This window comes from Ochotona curzoniae, unplaced genomic scaffold (assembly GCF_017591425.1).
Source record: "Ochotona curzoniae isolate NIBS_2020 unplaced genomic scaffold, NIBS_Ocur_1.0 contig_3622, whole genome shotgun sequence".
Taxonomy (NCBI): domain Eukaryota; kingdom Metazoa; phylum Chordata; class Mammalia; order Lagomorpha; family Ochotonidae; genus Ochotona; species Ochotona curzoniae.
In genome coordinates this window covers 10,242,181-10,254,850 of record NW_024465926.1, presented here as the reverse complement: position 1 = coordinate 10,254,850, position 12,670 = coordinate 10,242,181, and the positions used below count along the sequence as shown (strand labels likewise).

General features: G+C 42.3%; 1 protein-coding gene across 1 annotated transcript in view; it reads left to right on the top strand.

Moving 5' to 3' along the window:
• The window catches only part of PHLPP2 (PH domain and leucine rich repeat protein phosphatase 2), a 64,187-nt gene that overhangs the window by 38,186 nt on the left and 13,331 nt on the right, over positions 1 to 12,670 (top strand). The window contains exons 10-15 of the mRNA XM_040982410.1: positions 2,273 to 2,333; positions 6,556 to 6,651; positions 8,135 to 8,290; positions 10,383 to 10,583; positions 12,050 to 12,212; positions 12,423 to 12,553. Of these exons, the coding sequence (XP_040838344.1) occupies positions 2,273 to 2,333; positions 6,556 to 6,651; positions 8,135 to 8,290; positions 10,383 to 10,583; positions 12,050 to 12,212; positions 12,423 to 12,553 (808 nt within the window). The remainder of the gene's footprint in view (positions 1 to 2,272; positions 2,334 to 6,555; positions 6,652 to 8,134; positions 8,291 to 10,382; positions 10,584 to 12,049; positions 12,213 to 12,422; positions 12,554 to 12,670) is intronic.

The window sequence follows — 12,670 nt, the reverse complement described above, 5'->3', positions numbered from 1 at the left end:
TAGAACATATTGTAACAGTCCCTACTTGGAATATATCCTAAAAACATTCATGTGCACACAAGGCTGTGTGTACAATAATGTCTATCACATTGTTTTCATGAAAAAATAGGAAAAATAAGACTAAAATTAAGTAAACCATGGCCTATGATGCCGGCGTCGTGTGTCTGAATGCTGACTTCACTTTCAGCTACTCTGCTTTTTCTGGTTTCTAACTGATATGCCTAGGAAGGCAGTACATAAGGTCCAATGGCTTGGACTTCGGCCACAGCTCCAGGAAATCCAGAAGACATTCTTGGCTCTCTTGGGCCTGGCCCAACCCAGGTCATTGGGGTCATTTAGGTAGTGAAGTAGCGAATGGAAGATATGTCTATATGTGTCTGGTTCCCCTCTCCTCTGTCACTCTGCCTTTTAGATAAATAAATATGAGGAAAATTTAAAAATCACTAGTTATGTGCAATAGATTTATAGTTGCACAATAGATTTGCAAAGCAATGAAAATTAATATACTAACATTTTATTGTTTATTAACATTTATATGTTAATCTTAGAAATATTTTTGGGGATGAAGAAAATGGACAATGGCAATAGTTACATATCTATAGTATATGTGTATATATAGATATGTATATATACCCTATAAACATATGAAATCATATATTAAAATGGCTGTACCAAAATTTAAAACATGGAAATATTCTGAGCTACAAGTGTAGTGTAACAACACAAAAGTATCCATAGAAATGATAAACCGTATGCAGGATGTCATATGTGTACTTTTAAAGTTTTATTTAAAAATTTGAAGCTTGTTATGGAGAATGTGCATTTTTAAAAGCTAGATAAATGTGCAAGAATCTTCATGGTTGTAGTCTCTTCTCTAAAATATATCATTGGGGAAAAGAAGATTAAGGACTCCTGTTTTCATTGCCTTCTCTCATACCTTCAAATTGTAGCTGTGATTACTTGCTTGAGTTAGAAGAGACAAAACTGATGTATGTTGTCTTCCTGTGCAGAGTCGCTGGTAGTAGGCCTTTGCCACGGAGGAACTTAGCATTGGGCCTTATTGCCTGATGTGTTTATAGTTCCTGTGTCTTCCCTCTTGGGAAAGTCTTCATTGACACATGTATAGTCTTTAATGAACACAGTGTCACAGCAGTGTATCGCACAGGGCTTGTTTGAGGTTAGCAGTTCTTTGCAGTCTGGAAAAATTCATATAAATAGTTGGAATTTCAGTGTCTAAATGTAGAGAAGTGAGCTTCACAAAAGAAGTTATCCAGGTGACCAGTTAATATAGGAAGAGGTTCTCTACTTCACTAGCCATCAGGAATGAGAAAATTAAACTCCTGTCGGACCCCGCTGCCGGAATGACTACAATTCAAGCCCTGGTGGTAGCTGTTGAGAAGGTAACTTGGTGCTGCATGGGAAAATATGAATAGTGTCTCCCCAGTGTGAAGAACATGGCCATGCCTTGTACCCAGCAAGTCCACATGTGGGCCTGTGTGCACCGTAAGTGCCTGTGTTAGTCCCCGGGAGATACTGCCAACAGCGTCACAGAGGCACTGTGTGAAGTCATCCCAAACTAAAAAGGACCCAAACGCCTAAGAGCTAGCTGCGTACCAGACACATTGTGGTTTATTCCCATAAAATAACTTCATATAAAAGACACAAGAATGAATGAATTGTAACTGGATGTAACAATATGAACAACTCTCACAAGCATAAACGTGGAGTGAATGAAGCCAGACAGAAGTTTTGCGTGAACTTCACGAGTCTGTGTGTCGTTAGAGAAACTTGTGGGAGAAACTTGTGGTGCTGGAGGCCAGCGTAGTGTTGCCATTGTGAGGCAGTGAGGGAAGGCTTCTGCTTCTGCACCTTGGAGCTGGTGCCACTGCACATTCACTTTGTAAAAATCCATTCATCCCTGCACTAAGCATTGTTGTATTTTTTTTATTTGTGTTAAAATTTAATTCAAAATTAAAATATTGCCAGTAAAAATCTACCTTTTTTTTTTGTTCAGGGTAAAAAGCTGAGTGGTTTCTATTAACATTTCACAACAGCCAGACAGTGTAAATCCAGTACAGAACACAGGGTTTGTCATTTACTGTTGCGTTTGATTTTCAAGACAGATTGAGATCTGGCAGTTAGTCAAAGTTGATTCCCGCTAACTTATCTTAGCTCATGTTAATAGAGGACATCCATTTCTCCCTGGTGTTTATTCTCTCAATTAAACCTCCTTCCTCTTCTCGTTTTGTTTTTTTTTTTTTCTTTCTCCTAGAGCTGACAGCAGTGAGCGTCTATCCAGTTCCTAGCCTGCTCACTACCCTGGAGCTGTCCCGGTGAGTGTCTCCTGAGGGTGGTTCTTGTTTTATGCTTAATATTCAGAGAAATCCATGTATACATGGCAGTTGTCAAGTGGAAGAAACCTACTGAAGTGTTTGAGTAATCTGAAGCCTGGGTGAAGGACTGTTACAGTTTAATAGCTGTAGTAGTTATAGGAAGGATCCTCTTGAAACAGAGACAGATGCATCTGGATTACTCATTCTCAAAGACTAGCTTTTTTTTTTTTTTAAGATTTATTTTATTTTTATTGGAAAGGCGGATATACAGAGAGGAGAGACAGAGAGGAAGACCTTCCGTATGATGATTCACTCCCCAAGTGAGCGCAACGGGCCGATGCTATGCTGGTCCGAAGCCAGGATCCAGGAACTTCTTCCGGGTCTCCCACGCAGGTGCAGGGTCCCATGGCCTAGGGCCATCCTCGACTGCTTTCCCGGGCCACAGGCAGGGAGCTAGATGGGAAGAGGAGCTGCTGGGATTAGAACCGGCGCCCATATGGGATCCAGGCTTGCAAGGCGAGGACCTTAACCATTGTGCCATTGCGCTGGACCCAAAGACTAGATTTTTTGGAAAAGATTTATTTATTAATTTGGAAGGCAGTTTCTTTTTTTGTCAGTTGAAATCAGTTAATTCTTGACTTTTAGATGCAGCTTTTAGGAAACCTTTAGTTTCTTGATACTGTCGTGTGGTTCAAGTTTTGGAAATATATTAATTACATTCAGGAGTTTATTTATTCATTTTTAATACCATGTTAGGCGTTTGTGGTTCAATAACTGAGTCTTATGTTCTAATGAACTGATTGACAATCAAACAGGCTTTGCAGGAGAGCATGCTCATCACTGTGAGTGTAAGGTACACGGCGCAGCTCAGAGCAGTGACAGGCTCCAACGTGGTCATGATTATTATGAAGACAGCGGAAGGCAAAATGAGTGCTGTAGTACCTGGCTTATAGTAGTCTCTGAAGAAAGAACAGCTGTTCAAACTAGGGTTTTTGTTGTTGTTGTTACTTTATTATTATTAAGCTATGTAGGTTCCTGTGCATTTTGTGGTGCATCTCCAGCATAGATCAATGCTAAGCCTTCACCTTTCCCACTAACCGTGACCATTTCTTAAGAAAGTTACATCCAGGCGGACACCACTACGAATTTGTACTTTCCAATCCTTTCTCAGCCTGTTGGTCCTTCCTTTTACTGTCTCCTTTCGGTGTGCTTGGCATCTGTTCCATATCCCTCTACCCACCTCTCGTCCACATTCTTAAACACAAAGCCTGGCTTGCTAGGGGCTACAGGTCCCTGTGGCCGATTTCCCCGAGCTTCTTAGCCATTGGACTGGATTTGCGTAGCCAGGACACTCAGCCCTCCTCGGCCTCCTTCCTCTGTTCCAGCACGGCTCCCACCTTCTGCGCTGTGTGCTTGGTTTGTGTGTACACATTGTTCTTCTGTCTTAACAGACAGAAAAGGTTACCTTTACCTCACAGCCCTCCATCCTTGTAATCCCACCCATCCTCTTTGGTCTTGGTTTCTCAAGAATTATTTACATTTGTTGAATCAGTTCCCATTTGCTTATTGCAGCAACAGTTCTGTGTAGACCTTCTCTTTTGGAACTTTTCTATGTTCAAGGTTAACTCCAGTTAACCTTAGCTGGCCTTTCTCTGACCTTTTCCATGCCCCTTTGGCCACTCTCCTGTGACTTTTGCATACTCGTTTTACTTAGCTAGCCTTTTGGAGGTTGATTGTCCTCAGTCCTTGGTCCACTGTATCACACAGCGTGTGGTCTCACTTTCTCTAATGATTTCAGCTGCACTGAAGTGTCAGTATCCCCCAGATATCCAGTCCAGGGACTCTGTATCAGCCTCAGATCCAGTCCAATTCTGTACTGGACACTTAAACCTACATATCAGTGAGTACTCACATACAAGCAAAAATGAAGTTCAGTATCCATTGCTGCATGCTTTGTACACTTGTGTCTTTTTCCAGTCCTGGCATATCATCTCCCTGGTCGGCTAGGCTCAGCTCTTCCCTCTGTACCCCACATCTAAAGTATCTCCAAGTTATTACTGTTTTTGCTTCTAAATATTTCTGGATATTTCTGGACCACCTCTCCTCCACCTGTAAGTTTCTTTGTCATCTCTTGCCTGAAATTCTGTAACAGCTTCCTAATTGTTCTTTATTTTTTACAGTAAGATCAGGTTCTCATTGAGACCGTTATGTGTTAACGTGCAGCCCTGGTAGTTTCTCTTTACTGTGAACTTGGTGAAGGTCAAGTCGTAGTGCTCTTTTCCCTGTCACTGCTGTATCATCACCAAGCTGCTTGGCATTCCCCACGTACACCAGCCTCTCAGTTTTTTTCTCACTCCTTGCCTGGAAAGTCCTCCTGTAAGGTCAGGGTGCAGCATTCTTCAAATTCTTTCCCAGATGCCATTCTTCTCAAGGAGCTTGTCTTGATCCTTTTCAGGCAGTGATCCTGTCACTAAGCTGCTTTAGCAGGATCTGCATTTCTCAAATACAGTTAGATTCCTGCCATCCTTTGGGCATTCCAGAGAAACTTGGACCTGGAGAGTCTGATTCCTTTGCCGTGTGTGCTTCTCTGCCCAGCCTTTACCTGTGGCACTCTTACTCTTTTTCTCCTGCCCCCTTTTTAAAAATTTGCATATTTAAGGGACTGGCATGATGGCTCAACTGCCCAATCCTCCACCTGCAAGAATTGGCATCACATATGGTTGCTGGTTTGTGTCCCAGCTGCTCCTCTTATCTTTCACTCCCTTCTTGTGGCCTTCCCAGGCCTAATGGAGGATGGCTTAAAGCTTTCGGACCTTGCATCCACATGCGAAACCTGGAGGGGACTCCTGACTTCATATCAGTTCGGCTCTGGGCATTGTGGCTACTTGAGGAGTGAACCAGTGAATGAAAGATCTTTCTCTCTGCCTCTTCTTTTTTCCATAAATCTCTCTAATAAAAATAAATCTTAGGAAAAAAAGGATTTATGTATTTTGAAAGTCAAGATTGATAGAGATAGAGATGAAAGAAACTAAGGAGATCTTCCCTTTTCTGGTTCATTCCCCAAATAGTCAGAGTAGTGCCTGGGTCAGTCCAAAGCCAGAAGTCATGAACTTCATCTGTGTCTGTCACATGGCCTTCATAGTCACTTTAAACAGATGATTCTGTCGACACATAATGGTCTCACTGAGGATCTGGTTCTGTTGTTAAGAGAAGAACAATCAGGACACTGTTACAGAATTTCAGACAAGAAATGATAAAGAAATGTTCAGGTTGGAAGAGGGGAGCAGACAGGGAGGCAATGCAGAAATATGCTGAAGCAAGAACATAGGCCTTCCTAGGCTACTTTCCCAGGAGCATTAGCAGAGAGCTCCATCAGAGGCGGAGCAGCCAGGGCTTGAACCAGCACTCTGATATGGGATCCCAGTGTTGTAACTGTTACATTCACTCGATCACTAAAACAGAATGTTACATTCACCAGTGACAGTCACAACAAAGGTTTGTTATAAATGTGAGGCAAGGCAACCAAATGACTAATGCACTGGATGGGACCCCCTTACCGTAGAGTGGTGCTGAACAGCACATTCACAGGATTTTTATAGGGGTAGTCTACAATAACTTTGAAAAGGGGCAGTCCGCAATAGCCTGCAAGGTGAGGGGGGAAATACTACACATTCCCTGCCTAGCTCAGCTGGACAAATCATGCCTGGCTCTTCTCTGGTCCAGCAATTAAGGTAACCACTCACTTAATTACTTGGAACCACCTGTGAGATAACTGGACTTGGGCCTTGATTCATGAGATTTGGAGCCTATCGGTGCTAAAGGTCACATAGGCCCTTGGCCTGCAAACTCACAGTGTTTTAGTAGCAATGAGCCACGTTTACTGCATTTTGTTTTCATTTCTACATAAGCACTGGCTTAACCCACTGTATAACACTGGCCCCTCCTTACTTTCCGAAGTGGTTTTAAAATTCCACTTCTATTCATTCTTTCCTCATCTCTGCTTCATTGGCACCTACCACATTGATACACATTAGTGCGCTAGTATCTCCCACCTTTAGGATTCAACAGCCTTCCCTCGGCACCTTCTGCGTGATCTAGGTAGCAGATCACCGACTGTCCCTGTCCTCTGGGAGCTCCCAGACTAGTTAAGAGATAACTTTCAGTCTAGTGAAGTGAGATCCACATATCATCTTAAATGATGCCTTTTAATTTTCTTTTGCAGAAACTTGCTAGAGTGTGTCCCTGACTGGGCCTGCGACGCAAAGAAGATAGAAATAATAGATGTGAGTTACAACCTTCTCACAGAGGTTCCCGTGAGGTATGTGGGTGTGAAAGCATACATTACACGTGTGTTCACATGTGTTTATGTCTGTATTTCCTTGATTAGAGTTCTCTTCCTTTTGTTTAGTGCATATCGAGTACCTGTTGAGTGCAAGGCAGTGTGCTGTGCCTTCAGGAATGTAGTAATAGTTGATGCATGGTCTTGGCTTAAGAGATTTAAGTCAGAGGATAGTATGATGTTAGAATAACTAACAAAGTACAGCAGAGGTAGCTTTGAATGATCAGTTACGAGATGACAGTGTCCTGAGAACTTCCCTTTTATCGTGTTCCCACATCGTTAGAACTGTACTTGAGCAAAATAGGGCTAAAGCAGCTAAGAAACCTTACTGAGGCCACACTAACTGTGGAATGATAGGAGCTGATATTCGAAAGTAGTCCCTTATTCCCAAGACTTCCCAGTCACTATGTTGTAGAAGTAATCTTAGAAATGCACAAGAATAAGTAGAGAGTGCTTCATGGAGAAGATGCGGCTTGAGTTGACCTTCACCAGAAGGTGAGATTTCTCTAAGTGAAGAAGTTAGGAGAGTAGTAGCTAAAGCTGGGGAAGAGATGATATATTCAAAGTATATGAGTTGTAACATGTTAATCTGCTGGAGTCTTTGCAACTAAACTAGAAGCTTCATAGCATAGGAAGTAGGAAGGTAACCTTTGAAGTCAGACCTTTGCTCAAACCCCAACTGTTCCATTTACTTTTAAGTGCAAGATCTTCAACAAATCAAACATCTTTCTGGACTTCATTTTTAAATGGTCCAGCCCAATAAAAAGAAAAAGTATTTATTTAGTTGAAATGGTCAGTGACCAGAGAGTAAGAAAGATCTTTCATCTGGTTCCTTCCCCAAATGCCCACAATAGCTGGGACTGGGCCTGGCTGCAACAAGGGGCTCGGACCTCCACCTGAGTCCCCTGTGACTGGCAGGAATCCAGGCATTCAGGCTGTGGTCTGCCTTCCCCAGAGCAATAGCAGGAAGCCAGATCAGAAGCAGAGAAGCCAGGACCCATACAGGCACTCTCTCGTGGGATGCACATGTCCCAACAGTAGATTACCTCGTTGCATTACAATGCCTGCAGCCTCCCACGTTTTAACCATTCATTAAGTAGTAGTTTGTCTTGTAATATAATTTGTTATTATTAATATGTTGTATTAATAAATTATGCTAATACAATGAATTTTTGGTTCTCTGTGGACCTAACATCTAAGTTGCTTTTTTAGTTCAGATCGCCTTTGTGCTGTTTGCTGTTACTGATTGACCTTTGTCATGGTGACATTCATGACTTCTTGCTGGGTGGTAGATAACAGATGGTGTGATTGCCTTCTTGGCCCTGGCACCTTTAGGTGGTTGTATAGTCTAGAAGAGCATGTTTCTGTTAGTTTACTGATTTCAGTCAAATATCCTAGGACAGAAGCAGAAATCTTTTATATTATCTTTAAACAGATATTTATTTGTATTTTCTCCCCACAGAATTCTGAGTAGCTTGAGTCTGAGGAAGTTGATGATGGGACACAATCATGTTCAGACCCTTCCAGCGCTGGTGGAGCACATCCCTCTTGAGGTACTGGATGTGCAGCATAATGGACTCAGCAGGCTGCCAGATACACTCTTCTCCAGGGCTTTAAAGTAAGTGCTGCAGGGCGTTGTTTCTCAAGAGCAGAGTCACCTGCTAAGAAAATGCAGAAGATCGAGATGAGCAATAGTACTATAACATGGAGATGTACAAAAATGGTTTAGGCTGCAAGTGTCTTCTTTGTCCAGCATCTTTGTTGTTATATTGATTTTTTTTTTTTTTATTGTAAAGGCAGATTTACAGAGAGAAGGGGAGACAGAGAGAAATATATTTGTTTCATCTACTGATTCACCCGCCAAGTGGCCACAACGGCCATAGCTAAGCCAATCTGGGGCCAGGAGCCAAGAACAATTTCTGGGTCTCCCATATGGGTACAGGGTCCCAAGGTTTTGGGCCATCCTCCAGTGCATTTCCCAGGCCATTGCAGGGAGCTGGATGGGAAGTAGAGCAGCCAGAATATGAACCTGTGCCCCTGTGGGATCACAGTGCATGCAAGGCAAGGACTTTAGCCACTAGGCTACTGTGCCGGGCACTGTCTAGCATCTTATCCCACCCCTCCCCTTTTATTTTTCTGAGAGTGAGAAAGAGAGAGGGAACAGGCACACACTCAAGAGCAGACACATGTGCCAGTGCTCACATCTCCAAATGCCTGCAGTGGCTAGAGCTGAGCACCACCACTGGCTCCCATGGCCTGCATAAGCAGGAAGCTAAAGAGCTGAGACTGCAGCCTGGACACTCAGGTGCATGATGTGGTTGCTTCAGTGGCTCTTCCAGACACCTCTGATGTGTCGTGTATTAGAAGATCTTAAAACATATTAAATGTTAATATATAAAAAGTCATTACACAACCCCCCACAAACCCCAATTCTGTTTCTGAAAAGATTCCTTAAAGAATGTTCACACAGGGCTCGGTGCAAATCCTCACCTTGGAACTGCTGGGATCTCATGTAGGCATCAGTTTGTGTCCCACCTGTTCCACTTCCCATCCAGCTCCCTGCTTGTGGTCTGGGAAAACAGTCGAGGACGGCCCTTAGCCTTGAAGCCCTGCACCTACATGGGAGATCTGGAGGAGGTTCCTGGCTTCTGGTTTTGGATTGGCTCAGATCCGGCTGTTGCAGCCACTTGCAGTGTGAACCAGAGACTAAATCTTTCTTTCTGTCTCTCCTCTCTGTATATCTGCCTTTCCTTAGAAAATAAATAAATCTTAAAAAAAAATCGTACAAGATAAGTAAATGCAAACTTTGGTCATTTCAGATACAAAACATTGCCCATTTACCAGCCTGGATTTCAGCTGGCGGTGACTGCTGCTTAGTGTTGATGACTTTGGTGGCCGTACTTTCACTCCTTGAGTGTCTCTAAAGCACACAAGGAGGTGCTCATTCTAGTGCTCACCGCATACAGATGGAATCGGAAACAGTCTGTATGATCTTTATTGGGTGATTATCAGCTAAATACTATTAAGAAAAAGGTGCAGATTAAACACATGTATTTTTCTGCTGAGGAATTTTTCATAGTTCAAATACATGTCCACATGACTCCCACCTACATCCTTTCAGTAGATGCATACATAGTGAAATATGAAGGTAGGTTTGAATCAGCCTGACAGAAGCCTGGGAATGTAACCAAGCCTGTATTCTTTCTGCTTGGCTTGTGTGAGTTGTTGTTGTTTTTAAGATTGATTGATTAGTTGAAATGCACAGTTAGAGAGGGAGATATAATGAGATCTTCCATCTGCTGGTTCATTCCCCAAATGGCTGCAGCAACTGGGGCCGGGCCAGGCTGCAGCCGGCGCCAGGAACATCACCCAGGGTCCCAAGGACTTGAATTGTCTTCTGCAGTCTTCTTAGAGACATTACTAGGGAGCTGGATTGGAAGTAATGCAGCTGGACTCAAACTAGCACTCATGGGTTACTGGCAGTGCTGGTGGCAGCTTGACCTGTTATGCTATATCGTCATCCCCGACTTGTGTGAGTTGAGTAAAATAAACTGTGAATGGAGTCAGTTAGGAAAAACTACCTGAAAGAAATTAGCTTTTCTTTTTTTTAAGTTTAGAGCTTAGAATGGCAGCATTTCATACTGATATTTCTGCATAACAAAGAAACATATGATTATAAATGAAGTGGCCTTTTGTGTGTGTTCTGTCAGCCTCAGATACTTGAATGGGTCCGCAAATAGTCTGGAGTGTTTGCCGTCTGCGTGTGCTGCTGGGGAGAGTTTGAGTGTGCTGCAGCTGCTTTACCTGACCAACAATCGCCTGACTGACCAGTGCATACCTGTGCTGGTGGGGTTCCCGCACCTGCGAGTCCTGCACCTGGCCAACAACCAGCTGCAGACCTTTCCTGCGAGGTAAGTGAATGCCAACTTCGATCACCGCAAATACAGAACATTTCCCTTTTGTTAGACTGAATTATATAGCTGACGCTGACTCTTGCTTTTATGTTGACTGATTTCCCAGTGAAAAAAATTTCTTAATAGTTCATACCTAGTTGTGAAGCATCAGAAACCAGAGAAAGTATGGCTAAAAGGTGTTGAATTTTTAGTCCTAATTACCTAATCATGGTGCAGTAATGTTTAACGTAGAAAACTATACACTTTTAAGTAAAGAAATTATGAAGATAACTTTCTTGTACATTTGAAGAAATACATTTATGTAAGGTGAAAATGAAAGACCGTTGACTTATGATTTCCAAAGCTGTTGGCTAATTGATATGAGGTATGAAATTAAGACAGGGATTAACAATATAGATCACTAAGAACTCAGTCAAACTACAGACAAAATCAAATGGAATTTGCCATTAGAATGGTAAAATATTCCATATTGACTAATCTTATCAGTTCATTTCTTGAACACCTATATTTATGCTTGAAAAATAATGAGAATACTGCATACCAAAATGTCATTCGGTGTTATCTCTGATATTGAGATTAAAGGTTTTTTTTTAAAGTTGTTTATCTGTATTTTCCAGAGTATGTGTTATTAAAATAAGGAAAATTAATTTAGTCTTTATTATTAGAATATGAATCTTCGAGTAGTAGGAATTATTTATGCCTAGTTATATGGAAAAGACAGGATGTAAAACTGACTTGAAAAATTTGGGAGAAAATTTGGAATGCTGTCCATTCTTTCATACTGCTGGCGTTATGGGTGGTTATTCTCATTATTTTTTGAAGTTTTTATATTATAGCAGGTTGTGTTTTTTATGATTCTCAAATCAGGAAATCAAAACAATTTGAAATAATCTCCATAAAGGTGTTAGAGTGATTGAAGATATTGGCATACTTTACTCAACTCAGGGAAGGGCGTCTTGTGAATCAGTCACCTCAAAGTCTAGGCACAGTACTGTGTGCATAACCAGAACTTGATCAATTTTTAACGGGGATGAATTAAGTTATAAACAAATACCTGGAAATTTTAAACTGATAGGAGTCTCAATGGCGATCTAGTACAACTTGTCTATTTCATGACTGAGCCATTTTTGGTGCACTGATACCAAGTTATCTGAAGTTTTGCTGCTACTTAGTGGTGGAGCAGGGACCAGCAGTAGTCTTCCATGCTAGGCCAGTGCTTTTTCAGCCTGCTCTTCCAAGTCTTGGCCACCAGACTGGGCAGCTGTGAGACTCATGGAAGCTTTGTTCCCTGAAGCTGAGAGGTGCTTGCTGCAAGGCGGGGCGTTGCCCGTGTCTGCTTCACTTGGACAGGTCAGCTGGCAGTGGATCGGGCAGCCCTTTGAACTCTGGTTGCCGTGAAATAGCACTTGTTTGGCAGCTGCTTATTCTTGATGCATTATGGTATTTTGGTGTTTCTTTTTCAGCAAACTAAATAAATTGGAGCAGTTGGAGGAACTGAACCTGAGTGGCAACAAGCTTAAGACAATTCCCACAACTATAGCAAACTGCAAAAGGCTGCACACTCTGGTTGCACACTCCAACAACATCAGCATTTTCCCAGAGATTCTGCAGTTGCCTCAGATCCAGGTACTTTCACATGCTGGAGGTAATGGATCCCGTATGGGGAAGTGAGATTAGTGTGAATGAGGTTATTCTCTGCTCATAAGGAAGAAGTACTGTTTCATATACTCACGTTGGGACCGGAGTATACATGACTGAGGGTGTAATAAGAGATGGAGCATTTGGGAGTGAAGACTGAGCTCTCTAAGGTGTGTCTGTCTCTCCATTTCTTTTCAGTTTGTAGATCTAAGTTGCAATGACTTGACAGAAATCCTGATTCCAGAGGCTCTGCCCGCTACGTTACAGGACCTTGACCTCACTGGAAACACGAATCTGGTTCTGGAACACAAGACACTAGACATATTTAGGTAGGAAAACATTGGAAATTTCATCCATACCTGGCCTGCTCTTCTTCAGGACTGTGGAGATCTTGATTAATTAAAAGGATAGAACAAGCCCAGGAAGCCTCAGGTTCTCTGCCTTGA